General features: G+C 39.2%; 1 protein-coding gene across 4 annotated transcripts in view; it reads left to right on the top strand.

The window, feature by feature from the left end:
* MEIS1 (Meis homeobox 1) overlaps nucleotides 1–18,957 on the top strand; it is a 131,005-nt gene that overhangs the window by 108,156 nt on the left and 3,892 nt on the right. For 2 of the 4 annotated variants that reach the window (XM_036334317.1, XM_036334321.1), the window contains exons 9-10: nucleotides 186–262; nucleotides 17,818–17,876. In XM_036334317.1, the coding sequence (XP_036190210.1) occupies nucleotides 186–262; nucleotides 17,818–17,876 (136 nt within the window). Of the gene's footprint in view, nucleotides 1–185; nucleotides 263–17,817; nucleotides 17,958–18,957 lie in introns of all 4 variants that reach the window. The other 2 variants (XM_036334316.1, XM_036334318.1) reach the window with 1 other exon arrangement.

Raw genomic sequence — 18,957 nt, 5'->3', positions numbered from 1 at the left:
CGCTAGACACTTAGGTTATTGACAAATAGCCTAAATATTGCTTGACGTACACGTCCCCTGTTTAAAGAGCATATCTGTGTACTACTGAATCCCTGGCCCCTGCCGTGGCACCCGGCACGGGATGTGCACGACCTTCTCTGCCCGCAGCACACGCGCACACACCTATCTGTTCTGTTCTCTTCCAGCACCCTTACCCTTCTGAAGAACAGAAAAAGCAGTTGGCACAAGACACGGGACTCACCATCCTTCAAGTGAACAATTGGTAAGTAACTTGGTTTTGTGTTTGCACACAATCTGCTCCCCCCTCTGCGACCTGCAGCTCGGGTTCTGCATGAAGAAGACACACCCAGGTCAGCTGTCTCCCTGGTGGCTTGTCCCATCCCAAAGTGAAAACAAGCTGCGGAGTGAGGCTGAGAGTCTCTGCTAACACGGAAAAGACAGCGATGCACAGCCTCCCCCTCCTTTATTAACCGCCACTTGCTAGGCACCGTCTAAGTCAGTGTAGAGTTCACCTGCACGATGGCTCTGTGAGCGTATCCCTCCCTATGGCTCCCTTCGCCCCCCTTTTCAGGAACATCGATTGAAAGAGTAAAACCATCCTATTTTCTATGAAACAAGAAAATCCACCATCACATATCGATCAGGTTTTCAATTCATTGAATAACTAAATTTAGTTAGATTTTGTTAGGGCTGTGCATGCAAGGGACACCCCCCCCCTTTTTTCCCTCTTATCTCCTGTCTTTGGAAAAGGAGAAATTACTTGTTTCTACTTTGAAGCTGCTCAAAACCTGATGTGCCTTGGAATTGTTTCTAAATAAATGTGTAAATTCTTGATGTGGGGAGAAGCTGAGACTATGTCCCAAGAATCAGCCAACAATATTCTGGTTTAGTGTGTGGTGTATGCAGGGAGGCTTTGAGAGAGTAGGATTTATTACCCTTTGTGAGTGTGCTGAAAGCCAGGCTCCCATCGTCACCCAGAGCTAGTGTCATATTTGAAGGGTATTGAAACCCAATATCCTCTGAAACGAAGTGTATCTAATTAATTGTCCTAATATTTTTAGATTAGTGTTTATGATGGGAGAAACCTTATCCTCTTTGAAGTAAAATCCAGAAAAGGCCCAAAGCCTGGCTGGGGAAAGCAGAGAACTGGGAGTGCTAGTTTGCAGACAGAAGTGTTTCTTTCTGTTCAATAAGTGTCAAAGATTAATATTACTGAATCTCTGATTACATGGCCTAATCCATTTTGGTGAATAAATTCGTTCTTGATGTCCATTGCACCTCTATTAACAGACCCTTCTCTCTGTTAGAGAGCCTGGGAGCCTTTGGGAGAGATTTCAGATATATTAAACTCCATTACAGAGAATGTGATTTCTGTCAATATAATTCCATGTATTCTTCAATTTAGTATTTTAGAGATAACAAGCTCCTTACAATATATTTGCCTTTGGAGGATTAATTTACAAAGTGCACTATCTTCAAGACACAGACAGACTCACATAAGCTGTGCTTGTCAGGGTTATCAATTTCTCTGACCTCACTGCAGCTTGGGAGATCAATTTTTTTTGCAGCCCTTTTAGCCAAGTGGTTAGGGAACCAACAGAAGACACACTGTACCGAGATGTGTTACTAGGAGTTGTGTTGCTGCTGAGGTTTTTTGGTTGGTTTATTTTTACCTGCTCTTGTGTATAAATTTTCAAGACTGTTGATGGTATGTATTTAACTGTAGTCTTTCAACTTGTTTTGGAATTTAGTATAAGGTAGACCATCAATTTTGCATGCACACCTAAATTCATATATAGTTTCCAGGTTAAGCTGATGAGGAAGCAATTTTAATACAATGGAGGCTGCATAAATATCATATTTCCCTGGGAAACGTTCCCATTCGAGGGCCAAGGAGTGGCAGGGTGAGCTCTAATTAGAGAAGGCAAAGCTCTGCCATTCAGGGATCTATCACACATGCCATCTCTCTTCCTTCTCAGTGTTGCTAGCAAACTTCATCCATAAACACACATTGTTACCAGAGACTAAATTCCAAGACAAGTTGCTTTCTACAGGTGGACAGACTTATGGCTATTCCTGTAGATGCAGGGGCAGGCAGGCATCCCGGCGACACCAAGCCGCATGCAGTTGTTATTTCCTTAGGTTCTAGGCACAGTGATCACAATCTGACTGCTTCAGTTTTGCAATTAGAAAGGGGGGAGAGGACCTTAAAAACGTGACGCTACATAACATATGATAATTTTTCAAAGTATATGTAGACTTTACCCTAAACTCCATCCTGCTACTCAATTCTGCACAGGTACATAACTTAACAACCACTTTGACTTAGTTCCTCGGGACATAAGCACGGTTCTGATCCCAAGTGGCCCTGTGTCATGTGCACTTCTACCTGGAGTTAGCAGTGACTTTTGCTTGCACTTCATTGCTTCGGATTTGGCAACTGTTCCAACTCTTCTAACAACTTGGTTTGTGGTAGAGAATTCCCCTCAACTAACTCAACGTTATAAGAGATATTGCTTCTCTTATGTTGGGTGAATAATGACATTCCCATGTTTGATTTGAGTTTTTAACGGTTTATTAATTCCACCCACACTTTCTGTTGAGGAGCTGATAATAGATTTCTTTTTATTTAGGGTTTGGGTAGGAAATATGATGCAAAAAAACCTGGGATAACCCAGATGGTACTCACACTAGGATTACTTGAAGACTGAACAGGAGCATAACCACTGAAGTAAAATGGTTTTCATTTACTCTATCATAATACAAATCACACAAAGCTTTTCTGAGAGCTTGTAAACATTTTTCCTGTATTGAGCATCAAGCTCAAGTTATTTCCTCTGGGAAATAACAATTTTTGAAAAGAATCTTCATTCCCTTTCACTTCATTTAGCCACAACATTTAAAAATTTGTCTTCCTTCCTGGATTTCTTAAAACTTGTTAACACACATGTACATTTTGTACAAACTATGAGTCACCGTTGAAGAGATTTAATAAAATGCTGAAGGGCAGGTTGGGTGCAGATCAGTCATAATTATTGGCAGCAACATGATGTATGAAAACACACAGTCTGAAAGTGAAAAATATAAACGCATGTCTGGTTGTTAGCTTGTCATAGAAACCCTGGCCAAAGCAGCCATAAGTTAGGTTTTAACTGAAAAATGAGATGAAAAAAAGTTGGGTGCGTTGTAATGGTTCTTTCATCTCATTGCTGACCCGATTCTACGTTTATTTAACTCACATAGGTGATATATACTTTCGGCCTTGGCTAACTAAGGTCAAAGCATATGGTGTTTGGGGGACGAAGAGAACAGGGATAATTTCAACAGTAATCTAAATGTAAAACGAGACAGATTTGATTAAGAGAAAGTTTGAATTAAAAGGACTAGCTGTTATAATTTTTATATTTGGTTTACCTGCCAGAATGAAAACAGAGAGGAGGAACCTGAAAATGACTGGTATTAGTACTTATAGGAATTGGGACCTAGGATGGAATGTGAAATGAATTAAATTTATTAGGTGAGACATCATGGGACAAGTCTGTGCCAATAATCTTTTTTTTGAGAATTCAGACAATAACGCAAATAATTTGAGTTAAAATATGTTTTTACCTAAATTATCTAAGTATTTGAGGTAACTGCATGGTTTTTAAATATCAACTTCCATAACCAATTGCCTAAATATTTCCATCTAGCATGCTGTGATACACTTACACTTGAAGCATACTAATTTTTGAAATATAGTATATGCTATAAATTTGTATATTCTTCTGTCTTTGCTGCCTCACTCCCCATTACGGTTTGATCCAAAAATGATAAATAATAGCATCTGGGGTTTTGTCTCTTTGTTTTTTCATTGTTGTTGTGTTGTATCAGCAGTGAAAATGTATTACTCATATGTTGAATGTTGTAATCATTTAAACAGAAACTTCTTAAAATTTGAGCTTAGTTGGTTGTTTGAGTCTTTAACTATGTAGGTAGAACTTTAAAGAAAACACATACATATCACCAGGTAAGGACCGGGCCAGCTGTGGGTCTGCCTTGGCTGGCCTGTAGTGTGTGGGTTCTTGACTTTGTGCAGGAAAGATTGCATAGTACAAGCCCAGGTGATTCTGAGAGTATGTTTATTACAGGTGGGGACAGTAAAACAAAGGAAGGACTTAGAAGAAGCAAGAGGAGAGAGCCACACACACACACACACACACATACACACACACTCCACACACATACACAGCTGATACTTGGTTCTTTTTTCTTCAGACCAACTTTATTTCTTTATGTTGAGAATGTGAGTGTAGAATGGTCAAATGAAAACTGCCTTATATGTTTCCACAGCAGTGTTGTAGACCTGGGAATTGCACGTGACGAAAACGTGTGCCTGTGGTTGTAGCTTATTTGCTGGATGCCTCAGCAGAGTTCTAGCGGAGGGTGCGCGGAATACATTTTACATTTCTTTGTTTGCTACTTCTCATCCCAACATTTTCCCACTAAGGCTAAAGTAGGATGAATATTCCTTTACCCTCTAAGAAGGCAATACAGATTTTAGGGTGCAAGTCATATAATGTATGTGAAATACAGTATGTATGTGGAGAGAAAAACCACTGTCCAGCAGTCGGTTGCATACAATCCCAGGGAGCATCCTGTCATCCGAGGTGACACTTTATAGAAGTATCTCAGCGCTACCGGTCACAGGTTGAGTACACGCACCAGAGTTTCCTAGTTGCTTCATTTATTGCCTGCAAAACTGCAAAGCATTCAGGCATCACTTCCCATTCATTCCTAGTTGGAGGGAAACGTATGTTATCCCTAGAGATTTATGCCACTGGCAGGTAAAAATGTAAACGTACTTTTTAAAAAATAGGATCTCCCTTATTATTATAAACAGATTCAACTGGTAAAGGTCAGGTTTCTTTCTGAGTTATGGTAATCATGGAGCAAATACTTTTATAAGTAATCAAAGATCCTATAAATATAGGTACCTGCACAGATGTAAATGTTAAAACATTCACAAATTATCCTTTCAACTTCTGTGATCTAAAAATCAATAGGGGGTCATAGGGTTTCATAGAATTGCTCTGTTTTTTCTCCCAATGTAATTTAATAATACATTTTACAGATGTTGTTTAAACATTAGCCACAGATTGTTTTGTCAATAAAGCTAAACAGAGGCATGACACAAAAGCAGGAGAAACAGATGTAAAAGAAACAGGGCACTGCACCGTGCAAGGGGTACTGGGCCATTCGTTTGTTATTTGGCTACAGAATGACAGTGCAGGGTGTATGGGTGTGGACTGATTTCCCTTGCCTAGGAATTACCTAGGGATGCACAACTTCACACACAAAAGGTAATTTTATTAAACAGGTGACTTAACATTTTCCCTTGAGAATTTAAGTGTAACCTACATTTAAGGTAGATTTCGTAATAGATCAATGGAGTAACAGGTGCAGTATCCTTAAAGGAAGGAGCAGAAGGAGATATAAATATGAAAACCCTCCAGAACATTTTGGAACGGGTTGTTGTTCTTCCAGCCACAGTTAAGTGCTAAGCTTTTCACCTTGAGTGTCAATTCTAATAATATTACCTTTACAGGTGCTTACTCCGGGCTTAGATTACAGCAATCAGTAATACTCACTAGATAAAATACTGTCTAGTTGCTCATAAGAAAATATTGAAATCAGTCAAAAAATGTTTAGCTTGCATATTGCCTGAGACAGAGCTGGCGCGGGGCCAGGCAGGCAGAGTGTTGTTGGGAAAGCTGAGCAAATAGCTCGCAGGGAAAAGAGCTGTGAATTTAGAAACCTTCAGGTATTGTCATGTCAGAGAGTCTTAGGAGTTCAACGGAGACACTGCTTTTGTGTGCAGATTTTTTAAATGTACAACAAATAATCCTCTTTGAAAATGACTCTGTTAAGTAGAGTTTGTTGTAAGTTTCATGCCACAAATTCCCTCAGAAGCCCCCCTCTCCCCACCCCATGTTAAATCCCATCCTTCATATTGTGAAAGATGGAAACCCTTGAGGAAGGGGTGGGTGTCGGCCCTCTGTTGGGGGCAAAAGGCCTGCCCTTCTTCCAGGGGACCTTGAGTGTAGGCGAGAAGAGAAATGGGAAGGAGCAGGAGTCAGGGAGCTGGGCCTGAAATCCAAGTCCTGTTTTGTGTAACCGCTGACTCCTTCCACCCGCATTCAAAGCCAGTGAGTTGAGAGTCGGTACCACCTGAGGGCGTTTTTCAGGACCGCTTAGGGCTGGGGTTCAAGGGAGGCCCAGAGTCGAGTGAGTTGGGAGACTGATGTACCATCATGGACCCCGTGCTTCTGAATACCTGTGACCCCTTTCAAGGCAGTGGGACCAGTGGCTGGGTGGTTGATATTTATCACGGTGTGTAGATCAGCAGGACTGGCTGCAAGTCCTAATTAAGGCCCATTTGTTGTCTTCAGCGTCTTGGCACAAGCATTTGGTCTGAGAAATGGAAAGAACTCCTTGCATGTCATGAGACCTGGCAGGGCTGGGCCCGACTCCCATGTCCTCGCAGAGAGCATGGGAAGTGAGGGGGCTGAGAGGTATCAGGGTCAAGGGGAAGAGCCCACATCCACAGGTGGCTAAGGGACAAATTCCCCTGTGAACCCCATGACAACATACAACCTACACAGGGCGAGAAAGGGGAGGGATTTTCTAGGCGAAAGAGCATTTCATGTCAAAACATGTCATCTGTCCTCCCCACCAATGAGATGCATGTCCTTGATCGTGTCACTCTATCTCCATGGCAACAGCTTCCTCCACCTTCAATGGTCAGGTAGGACTGATTACTGGGACTCAGCCTCGTCCACCTCTAATGCTCTAGTCTAGACCATGAGACTGTGTGATCATTAATATGAACCAAAGAGGAGCAAGTTTAGTTCCGAAACTGATTCTGATCCCAACTTTACAGTGGGACTGGAAAAAAGAGCATGTCCTTTGATGAGAGACAAATAGGAAAGCTAATTAAAAGTTCTTATTTTTTTCTTTATCTGAAATAAGCAGATCAAGCCCGGTAAAATAAAAACTAGTTGAAATTAAACATTATCGCAAGACATGAAAACCATGTAGGCTGTCATTTCAGGACTCCTAATAGAGACAAATCAGTTGTTTTTAGCCGTGTGCTGTGAGCCTATGAAGGGCATGACAGATAATAGCCTCGGAATTTCTGAAGTTCCTGCGCAGCAAAATTTGTTTTTTCCTCAGGCGTTCAATCTTCTCTTCCAGTAATTTTGTACATGACAAACTTTTTAGTGGGTGCATTAATAATCTATAAGTAATGGCTTGTCAGGTGTCAGTTAGATAAGATTAAAAGACTGTTTTAAGCATTATCCATGTGCTTGTTTGCATGCGTTTTATAGGTCAGGAGAGATAACTTTCTGAATTGCGGCTGTATGCACACACTGGGGTTTTTTGTGTTTTTCTTTTTTATTTTTTTTTTTATTTCAGTCTCTCTCATTTGGCCCCGCTCCAGGTATATGTGGAAGAACTGTATTACGTTACATAAATCCTGCATGTAGGAGCAGATTGGAAACTCACACTGTGTGAAGCAAGGGGACAAATGTCTCCGCTGTCTCCTGTAAGCTGATTTTAGTGTTTCCAGCGTTCCCCTTCTTCTTCTGAAAGGAAACTTGGTCAGGGGAAGCAGCCTCCGCCCAGAGGGACCCTGAAGCTGAGGCATTCAGAGGTTCCTAGCAACTCAGGTTTAGGTCTATTCTTGTCAAATCTGCCTTAAGTGTGTTTACATACAGTTTGCCTTCCTGGTATTTTCTGCTTGCACAGACCTGATCTCCACCTATTTTGTGTCAACAGTTGCTGAGGCTGGTGTTGGGTGATTAACCATTGAGCACCGAAGCACCTCGCTGTGCCCACAGAGACCCCCCTCTCCCCTCTCACTTACATCATCATCTTGCTTCGGGCTGCGCCTACATAAAACAAACAGCATTTCTGAGTGGTTAAAAAGTCAGCCCGCGACATGAAAAAATGGGGCAAATGTTGCCTCTTTGTTGAATAAAACAATTTTCTCAGAAATGGAGTGGAGCCAGGGTTGCGGGGAAGGAAGTGTTTCTGAGGGCCAACGTTGTCTTGGATCAGGGCCGCCTCGCTCCAGCGTGTGAATGCCTAGAGCTTTGTGTAAATGCTCAGCGTTTCATTCTGTTCCTGTTTTAATTTTTAAGGGGAAAGAGAACATTAAAAAAAAACCAACAACAACACACACACACACAACCCTCCACCAACATGGGTGCCTGCAACTTTGGCAAATACAGGGCTCCCCTGTTCGGTGCCCTCATCATTGTTGATATTTTCCTCTTTAATTTATTTCCATTCTTACAGGGCTTTTCAGCCTGACCCATTAGTATGGGAAATAATGAACTCTATTGGGCTCTTGACACCTGAACAATAACAAATAAACGGAAAACCTTAATGGGTTCCCATCCTTGAGAGCTCCCTTTTCCTTTTTACCCTCTTAACTGATGTGACCAAAGGGCCTACCGCCTCGCAAGATTAGATCCATCTCTGAAGAAGGAAAAGATATTTCCTTTCTCAAACACATTAACTCTTTCAGGCCTGTGGGGATTATTGGTCTTGGGTTCTAAATGTAGCTTAGCTCAAAAATGAATTTCGGGTCGTTGGAAAGATCTGGCTGAATATTGATCAAGTCACTGGTTTTCCAGAATAGTATATTGCCTAGGGATAGAAGTGACATGTGCCGTGATTAAAAACATGTAAGTGTCTACTGTTTTCTTTCTACTCTAGGATGCTGATTTAAATGTACACCAGTATGTTTCAGGGGTGTTGTCTGGTTGAGGAACTTTCTTGGCCTATATCCCTAGAACATCTGCTATGGCTGACTTTATTTGATCCCTAGTTTGGGTCAGAGTTCATATGAACTTGCAAAGGGCAGGGAGTAGTGGATGGTGAAAAGCTAATTGAAGGAACTGTACATGTCCAAAGATGTCAGATCTCAGCCCCCATGGCTGGTCACCTAGCAATGCCATATTCCCATCCTCAGGGCCAAGTCGGGGTGGGGGGCAGAACAAACATAATCAGAATCATTCCGAGTGAACGTAGTATAGAAAAGCTTACTGAGAATTAACTTTTGATTTTAGTCCTGTTATTTCTTTGGAAAGTGCAAATAACAAAGGGATATGGGATTTTGACTTTTATCAAAAGGGGGCCTGGATTAAAATTTTGGAAACCCTGTGCTACGGAGCCACAGAAGCGAAAGCTGGGTGGGATTGTATGCGTCATGTGACAGTTGAGGCTCAGGGCCTTACAACGTTACTCTGCCAATTAGAGGGGAGGAAAGGCTGATTTTTGCTCCAGCGCCTCTTCCAGTCCACCCTTACATATTTATTTTTAACAGCTTTCATTGAGATATAATTCACATACCATGCAAGTTACCCATTTAAAGTATACAATTCAATGGGTTTTTGTAGGAAGCTATCCCCACAGTCAATTTTAGAATGCTTTCACCACCTCAAAAAGAAACCCAGTACCCTTTATTTATCTTGTTTTAATTTTTTATTGGCATAACATTGGTTAATTGTATTATATAAATTCCAGGTGTACCACATTATAATTTGATACCTGTATACTCTATTATCTGTACCCTTTAGCTAATATCCCATCCCACACTTCCATCCATCCTACCAGCTCCTGGCAACCATGAATCTACTTTCTGTCCCTATAGATTTGCCTATTCTGGATATTTCACATATATGTTATCATATGATATGTGGTCTTTTATGACTGGCTTTTTTCTCTTAGAATTTTATCTAATAAAGAGGGAATATGCTAATTGACCCTCATGCTGTTGCAAAGATGGTGGCGCCCACAGCCATTAAGGAGGGGATATGCTAATTGCTGCCCCGCACTCAAAGATGGCAGCACCCACAGCCACAAGATGGCGGCGCCCAGTCTCCTCAGCTTCCCAGCCGTCCAGGGCTGCCCGAGGCTCACATAACCAGGGCCGGCCGAGGCTTGCACTGCCAGCAGTGGTAGCAGCAGAAGTGTGATGGGGCGTCGCCTTCCCCTTATCGCTGGGTCACCTCCCACCCCCGAGGGCTCCCAGACTGTGAGAGGGGGCAGGATGGGCTGAGGGACCCCCCTCCAGTGCATGAATTTTCATGCACTGGGCCTCTAGTAATGTTTTTAAATTTCCTCCACATTGTAAAAAGTGTCATCAGTACTTTTATTTTTATGGATAAATAATATTTTATTTTATGGACGTACCACATTTTGTTTCTCCATGCGTCATTGGTGGACATTTGCGTGGTTTCTGCCTCTTGCTGCTATAAACATTCATGTACAAGAGTGTGTATTTTTGCATGCCATTAGGTATTTTTGAGAATCATAATAACAGCGTCTCAACATACCCCTGTCTTTGGTTTTACAATTTTCAGAGCACTTGCCAGTATTTTGACTGTGATAATTGTGTGTAATATTGTACAAGGAAAAAGGTAGCCACTCATAAGTGGAATCCATCTTTTCCAAACTTTTTTCAGGGTGCCTTAGATGCCCAGAAGCATTTTTCAAAGATTTGAAATATTCTAAGAGGAGATCATTTTGTTTGTTTTAGTGTCTTTACTTAAAAATTTTTGTCATATACCTCAATTGAGAGATTTTTTGCCTTTTAGTGTAAGTGGTTCCATTTGCATTTAGGGGGCTACATTTTGACATACATTACTGGGGTTTCAAGCCTTTCTAACTGAAACACAAGTTACAATGAACATTCTAAGGAATAGAGACAAGCCCCCATTCAAGTCAAGTTGTCTTCATTGTGGCGTTCTATACCCTAACATGGCAGGTAAGAGTAGAAACCAAGCTAAATTTTGAGATATTCTCCCTTGGTATGAGTAGAGACTCCAGGCCAGAGAAGTTTGGGGTTGGTCAAGGCTTGGGAACTAAGGCAAATAAAGGAGAGATCCTAGAGAAAGGAAAGAGCTCACAGAGGTTAATAAAATTAAATGGGTTCCAGGAGTACAAATATTTAATACATCATCTGTATATTGTATTGTGTGTTCATCACCCCAAGTCAAGTCTCCTTCCATCACCATTTATCCTTCCATTATCCTCTTTACCTCCCCCAACTTTCTTTTCCCTCCATAATCACCCATACGGTTGTCTATGAGTTTATATTTGTTTAGAATAAAAAAAAAAAAAAATCACGTTGCAATTTGCTTTCAAGGAAAAACTTTGTTCCATATAACCAAGTGGTAAAATGTTTGGACATTATTTCAACATCGAAAGTTCAACATAATACATGGGTTTTGTGATTTCTTTGTGTTAAAATGTTCAACTAATTAGTGATTTCTTTTTACTGGTTGCTTTGAAAAAAATTTTATATGTAATTAACATCCTCAGTTTCAGCCCTTTCTAGAGTAGTTTGACAAATACACCCATCACTGAAGGGACTGCTGACTGATGGGCTTAGTGTGATTGGAGCAAATTCCAATATTATACTTCCAGGGTGGAAGGGGAGCAGGACCCGTGCTGCCTTCTCCCCTTCTGTCCACCCTCCTCCTCCACCCTCACACACACAGATGATGTATTGCAGTCTTGGAACTGTCAGATCCTGGAGGAGCTTGAGAAACTAGAAAAAGGTGCCAAAAGCATGATTTCATAAGGTTTGACTTGAGATGGAGTCAACTTTCTTGAGCATCTTAAAATCACGTTTCATGAAATTTTATTTCACAGTGAAAGGGAGTGTAGCAGTCTTGGCCCCTGAAGACTGCCAGTTATGGATCGTTAAATCCAATAAGTGAATGTAAATCTAAAATGAAGAATTCCAACAGAAGATTTTGAAGTTGATTTCTTGTTTTAAAGAACAGAGCGTTGTTTGGGAGATAGCTAGAACTCTTTCCCTGAAAGGTTTGTTTATAAGACAGGCCTTAAAGTTATTAGGAAATGCTGACTTTTAAAAAATGTAATATATATGGTTTTATTTAAATGACTGTGATAAAGTTGAAGGAAATGCTACGTTAAGGAAAATTTATGGACTAGAGAAAGGACAAAATTCTGGAATTCAGCAACTACCTTCCAATGTGACATTTTATAGTTGAGGATTTAATTCTATAGAAATATTTATAGAAATTACCAAAATGAATTATGTATCAATTAAGTATTATACTTGCATACTGTTTATTTTTAACTGAATAAAGAATAATGCATGCAGAAATCACCAGTTCTTATACTTAAAAATGCATGGTATTAATTTTTATTATAAAGTATTAATATTAAAGTAGTATTATTAAAGTATAGCTATTCCTAACTATAGCTAAATATTAATCAAACATGAGTATAATTTACACTTCCTTTGATGAATGGTATAGGTATAGAAGGCATTTTTACTAACATATCCTGCTATTTAATGAAATCTTTTCTTTAATATTAAGTTGATAATTTTAGCTTCTCGGGCATATGGGAGAGCATTGTAAAATGATATTCCTCCATATTAAATAGATACCCCCCTTCCTGCTGACTATTCACTTATGCCCAGTTGGCAAGAAGCGCTATGGGGATGACTGACAGTCATGTCATTGTTTAGAAACAACAGCATTTTGATTTTCTGTGGTTCACCGTGTTGGCAGTGACTTGCTGAAGTAACAGAATGTGGACACCCCTTAATCATCAGTGAAGAAAGTAGGTTGCAAACATTGAGTAATAGAATTAATTGAGGCAAGGTGAAAGCGCCTTTTCTGAAAGTGAGCAAGTCATTTCGCCTTCTTTTTGCTGGTATTAGAGAACCATACAAGGAAGAGTAAGGGAGTAAAAGTATAGGAAAGGGGCAAAGCTGTGTGGAAAAGTTGCCTGTGGCCTGGGAAAATGCACCTTGTGTTTTGGTTCAGATGGATGCTCACTACAATCTCTCCACCTTTCCTGGTTCTCACGGAGAGGAAACTAAACTTAGCAATCCAGTTCTGTGGGAAGGAACCAGGGCAAGGAGTGGAGGATAAACTAAAGGACAAAGGTCAACTTTAGAAAGCTGTTCTACCAGATCTTGCTCAGAAAGCTATTCAGGTATACAGAGACGGAGAAGAAAAGGAGATAGGTGGGATTAGCAGAATGAAAAACTTTAAAAGCCTAATGATAAAAAAAAATCTAGGGGGCCAAGAGAAGGAAGAATAAAGCAAGAATCCCTGTAGTGTTTTTTTTTTTTTTTAAGCATAAGTCAGGATTCATCTCCCATTCCCCTTGTCTGATTCCTATTTAAAAATTTAAAGAATAAAATGCAATTTGGAGATGATCCCCTGTGTAATGTTTTTGAAGATTTTGCTTCCCTTTTAACCTCCCATTCCCCCTTATTAGGACGTGTGTCCTAAACAAATAACTAAGTAAAAAGAAATATATCTCTGTTCACTTTGACATGGAATAAAGCTATAAAGCCAATCCATTAAATTACTTTTCTTTTTAAAATGTCTTGTTTTGAGAAAGGAGATAGTTTGGTCACAGGAAGAAATTCTAGTCCATGATTCTTTGAAAAAGGAGAATATAAGAATTCTTTCCCTTATTCAGTCTTCTACCACCTACAGGGGGTCCAGTTCTTAAAGAGTACTTTACAAAAGAAGATTGCGATTTCAAAGCAAAATGGATTTGAAAAAAATATACCTTGATGTTCAGAATGTAATGTGGAAAGGCAAAAAGAATGTTTCCCAACCTGAAAGCACACTTCACTGAGAGGCTTACCTTTTAATTGCCCAGTTTATGGCAAATGTGAGCTGCATTTTATGAAACCAAAGTGTGAAACTCCTTTCATGTCCTGTTGTCAGGTATTCCTGACAGCATACATCTGAATTTTAAGGGCTGTAATGGTTGGACATCAGTTGTAAAAGTTTTCTCTTACGTCTTTAACAAACTTTTAAAAGAGACCTTATTATCAACCTGGACAATTCTAAAGATTGTATGGAGTTGATGGATATATATTTTATCTTAAACTACTTGGTGGTTGTTGGAGAATGCACATTATATTGTACATTCAAATTGGAATTTTGTCATTTTCTTTTTTTATTTAGCTCTAAAAACACTTTCTTCCTATGTTCAAGCTCTAATATATATTTATGTATTCATACATAAATGTTGATATATATTTGTACACACACATGTGAGCTTAAAATAAGTATTTTACTGATGCTTCTTGAAATGACAGTATTTTAAGAAGGAAATATGTTCATGTAAGTTCACATAAAATCTAAAGTTCTTTTTTTGGTTCAGTGTTTAGAAAATTCTTGATAATTTAGAATCTTCCACAATGGAAAGTAAAGCATTCTGTCACAAAAGCAGGGAGGATGAGACACGAGGTCAAAGGGCATTTTAGAAACAAACAGCTGGGCCAGTTTATTTAAACAGATACAGGGATGGGGGAACTGACCTCTGTTTGACTTATAGTGGGAGGAGCAAGAATGTCATTTTATTACTTTGCCCAGAAGGAAAATGTTTTTGTATCTGAATTCACCCCGAAGCCATCTAAACACATGGCTTTGCTGTACGTAGCATACTTCCAAAGAGAGTACATATAAGATAGTCTATGATAATGATAAAATACACTAAAGAGAGACAAATGTTCAGATGGTTTTAAGATCAAAGAGATCATGCTTTAAAAAATAAAATATTTGGCTATTAGTTATTTTTAGGTAAAGATATCTGTCATGACTCCAGATAATAGTGTATTTCATATAAGTATAGGAATTATAATCTGGTAACATTCTGAGAGTTTATGATGTCCTGTATGAGCTGATAAGTTTTCAAAGATGAGAAGTTCCAAGTATGTAGTTTAGACAAAGTGATTAGGTGTTCTTGGGTTTTCAATGTTTTATTATTTTTATTTTATTTAATGAAATATCTTCATATCTACATATCCTAATGGTAGCCTACATCGGTGCTGTCAGTAATAACAACTGGTTATTGCCACCAAAAGAAAAGCAACAGTACCTAATACCTGCTGGGGGCCCTTAGTTGAGAGGCTGTGGTGAGGTGTTTACTTGCTACCTGGGGACCAGAGCAGGGCTAGAGTAACAGCATTTAGTGTTGTCCACTGATGACCTTCAGAGGCACACAGACAAACCTCAGCGTAGTGAGCAGAGCGTGGCCCAAATGATGAATGGACTCAACATCCTAGAGCAACTCACATCCTAGAATGGCATTGTTTAGAATCACAGAGGTGTAACCTAGGGAGAAGAGGGGAGAAGCCAATGGAGCATGATGGCTATGGTTTAAATATTTGAAAGCAATCCTGAAGAAGTAATATTTAAATTGTTTAAATTACCCCAAGAAGTTGTCCTGGTGAAAGCACTTTAGATCCAGTGAGGCAGAAGCTGCTGACAGCTGCCTGGTCTGTAGAATGAGTGGGCTCTGAGGTAAGGTGGCAAGTATTGTATTAGAAACAGCCCAGCAGAGGTTACCCCTCTTGATACCCATTACATGGGGATATCAGAGAGTGAAAGCAAGTCAGTGATCTAGCTAGGTGACCATTAAAGCCCCTTCCAAAACTGAGGTGTGATTTTTCTATCATTCCTTGCGTTTAACAGTCATGGATTCAAACTTGAGTTGATTAACATGAATTGGTCTTTGGGAATCTGAATATACAGCTGTGAAAGAGGCAAGCTATGGAATATAGATAACTCAAGCCACCAAATCTTATTCATAGTTTTATCTCTGTCTGTATACACTAGCAATACAGTCATCAAAATCCCCAATCTACAAAACGTTCCGTCATGCTTATTGTTGGAATCAACGATAGAGTTGTTGCCAGTGTCGATTGGCTCAAAACCAGCTCATTTAAAAATATCTATGTACTTCAGAATATTCTAGATGGGTGGCACAGTAGTGGCCATGCTCTGCTTAGGACATTAGAGAGGGGGGTACTTGATACTATTCGCCAGCTGTCTGTCACTCAGCAAATTATTAACATCTCTTGGGTAACATGTGACCTCAAATAAGTCACTTAATTTATCAGAGCTGTGGCTTCTCGTTTGTTAAAAAGTGCTCTTCCTATTTTTAGATAAATAGTAGAAATCATATCCACAAAATATTATGTTTTTAAAAGGACTTTTAAAAAAGTTACCAGATGAGTTCCTTCACCCTAAGAGCCTGCAGACTATGAACAGTAGCAGTAGATAAAGAGTTGATTTTTGGTCTCTTTACCTAGATTAGTTACTATGAAAATTACTTTTGGTATATGCAGAAAATTAATATTAAATAATTTTCTAATTGGTCATGCAGTGAAGGCAGATAATGAAAAGGCAGAATTTTTTTTCATTTTAATTGGTTATTTCACATGGTGTTTGTGCTACACCTGTGCTTATAATGAGAATGGAGAATTAATCTAACCTTCTGCTCACATGATTCCAATTTTCATGGTTTATACAAGATAATGATAACCTGATTTACAACACAATTTGTTTTAGATCTGTGCTTTAAATATTTTTATTAGCAGTTCAGGGACTTCATATACAAGAACTGATATAATAAGTGTTGCCAATAAGAGTTAGCACTAACAGTGTCCTTTTAGTTAGATTCCACTGTCATTATTTATTTTAATTACTTCTCAGATAATGGAAAGACATAGGAATGTAAGATATTGAGAATCTTCAAATGTCATGGAGTTTTCATTTTTATTTTAAAAACCTGTCCCTGTCTGTTTAATGGCTTGTTTTGGGGGAATTATTTTCCTACCTGAAGAGGGGAGACTTACAAACTAGAATTCATACTGGACTGTGGATCCTTTAATTATTAATAGTGAATAATCAAACTTTTTACTGTATTTTTATGTGTGGCTCATGTTCAATATATTCAAATCTGAATTGAATTGAGAACTAAAAGCACTTTACTATTTCAGAATCTACTATGTCCTGTTCATTTCCTGTATTTGATATGTAAGTCTTAGTATTAGGCAGTACATACGGATCTTAAGAGTTAGAAATTTCATGAGCATGACTTTGGAGAGCTTGTATTAACCACTTTTTTATTTTTCCAGTGGCTAATCACTTTTGTATGGGCAACAAAAGTTGTATAAAGTAAATCTTATTAAGACACTTAAGTGACTTAAATATCTTATTAAGAGGTGTATTATAAATTTTCAGGTTTAGCTGGAGAAAACAAGATTATAAGTTCAATTACTGTATAGCTGTGACCTCGCCTTGACCTCAGACTTTACATAAAGAGCAAAAAAAAAAAAAAAAAAAAAAAAAGCCACCCCAAGAAATCTCTAAAAGGAATGCGTTTCTCTGAAGTCCCCAGCAGTGTGAGTTAGTGGTGATAAACTCCAGACATTCCCTCATTTGATGGTGTGCTGCCTTCCCAGTTCATTATCTTAATAGTGGGCATTAAAATAGAATTAGGTTTGCAAGAGGTAGGGAAGGTTTCGATAAAAATTGTAGAAAAGAAGTCGGAGAACGTAAGAATGAAATGTCACTAATTAGAAGAGGTAACGGATGCCCTTATGGACATCTCGCGCTCCCCACCCAATATCCCCCCCTTGCAATTGAAAAGAGTGGTGGCTGGTATTGTTTCCTGAAAATTCTGCTAATTCCCCCATGAAAAGATGAAATGGAAGTGTCCAACTGTGGTAAAACAGGCAAACATAAATCAACTCAGAAACCCCAAGCCTGTGTACTCAGAGGTCACTGGGGGTTGCAGGTTTTGCAGCATTTGAAACTGCACAGTGAGCAGGGGAGAGCCACTCTCTCCGCCAAGATCTAGCTCTGCTCTTACTGTGATCCATCTTCTCTTCCTCCACCTCCCCGCATCGCTTTTTGGGTTTTGTTTTGTTTTAAGGAATAATGATCTGCTCTGCTTTCTTGGTTACAGGTTTATTAATGCCCGGAGAAGAATAGTGCAGCCCATGATAGACCAGTCCAACCGAGCAGGCAAGTCCCCCATAGTGACTGTATTCAAGTCACGCAAGCGAAAGCCATCCTCAAGCCATTCACCGGGAGGTCCGATACCTGGTAAATAAACTGGGAGCGAGTGCTAGGAGCGCCTGGCAATGAAAATGAAACCGGTTTAGTTTCATAACAACACTAATCAATTTAACATCATTATAAAAACGTTTGGAGAAGGTGGAAAAAAAGAAAAGTAGCTCTTAAATCATTACAATGCTCAGTTACAATATTCTTTGTACACATTCAATATATTAATGTTATTTTTTTTTTCTGAGTTTGCCTTCCCAGCTCTTTCTGCTACTATGACCACTCCCTGGTGCATGGCTTGGTGTGGAATTGCTGTAAACTTTATTACCTGTCAAAAGGGCAAAGGGGTCAGGATCGCTTGTGGGACTCAGTAAAGTTCAAAGACATTCAATGAGGTAGAGCTTTTGTGTGCTTTAATAACCCAAGGCAGCTTACTTCTGAAGCAGCTTTTCATGTACAGTTAAAACATGGGATTCAGGTAGTGGTATATATACACAATTCCTTTTCTCAGGCCTTCTCCTGTTAATATTCATCTTCTGGTGTTCAACTTTTAAAAAAATAGCTTTTTGTGTTTTAATCAGAGCTTAAAATGGCAATACGTCTATGGGATCACAACTTGCAGATCTAAAAATCCAAGAAACATCTTTCTAGGATTTGTTTTTGTATTGTAATATACCAATGAGATTAACAACAGTATTTACTAAGGGCTGATGTGAATCTATACTTTCTTTACAAAACACTCTCTCATCTCATAGAGAGCACTATGAAAAACTGTGGTAAACACCACATGGAGTCACTACATATTTAGTCATATTCCCATAATTTTTTTTTCCCTTTCAACAACTATTGTGTGATCACCAGAAAAAAAACCCAAACATGAACGTTCTGTATCTTCACTATTCTTTGAACAGTGTTTTAAAACTTGGTCACAGGTATGTAGAGCTGAAATTTAACTTGGAGTGTTTTAAAATTTTATCTGCCTGGTATGTTCTCTTTGTCTCTCTCTCTCTTTGGCTATTCTGTCTTGGAGACTGTTATT

The sequence above is a fragment of the Myotis myotis genome, unplaced genomic scaffold, assembly GCF_014108235.1.
Source record: "Myotis myotis isolate mMyoMyo1 unplaced genomic scaffold, mMyoMyo1.p scaffold_m19_p_14, whole genome shotgun sequence".
Lineage (NCBI taxonomy): Eukaryota > Metazoa > Chordata > Mammalia > Chiroptera > Vespertilionidae > Myotis > Myotis myotis.
The sequence above is the reverse complement of the archived record's forward strand: the minus strand, read 5'-3'. Positions and strand labels throughout refer to the sequence as shown.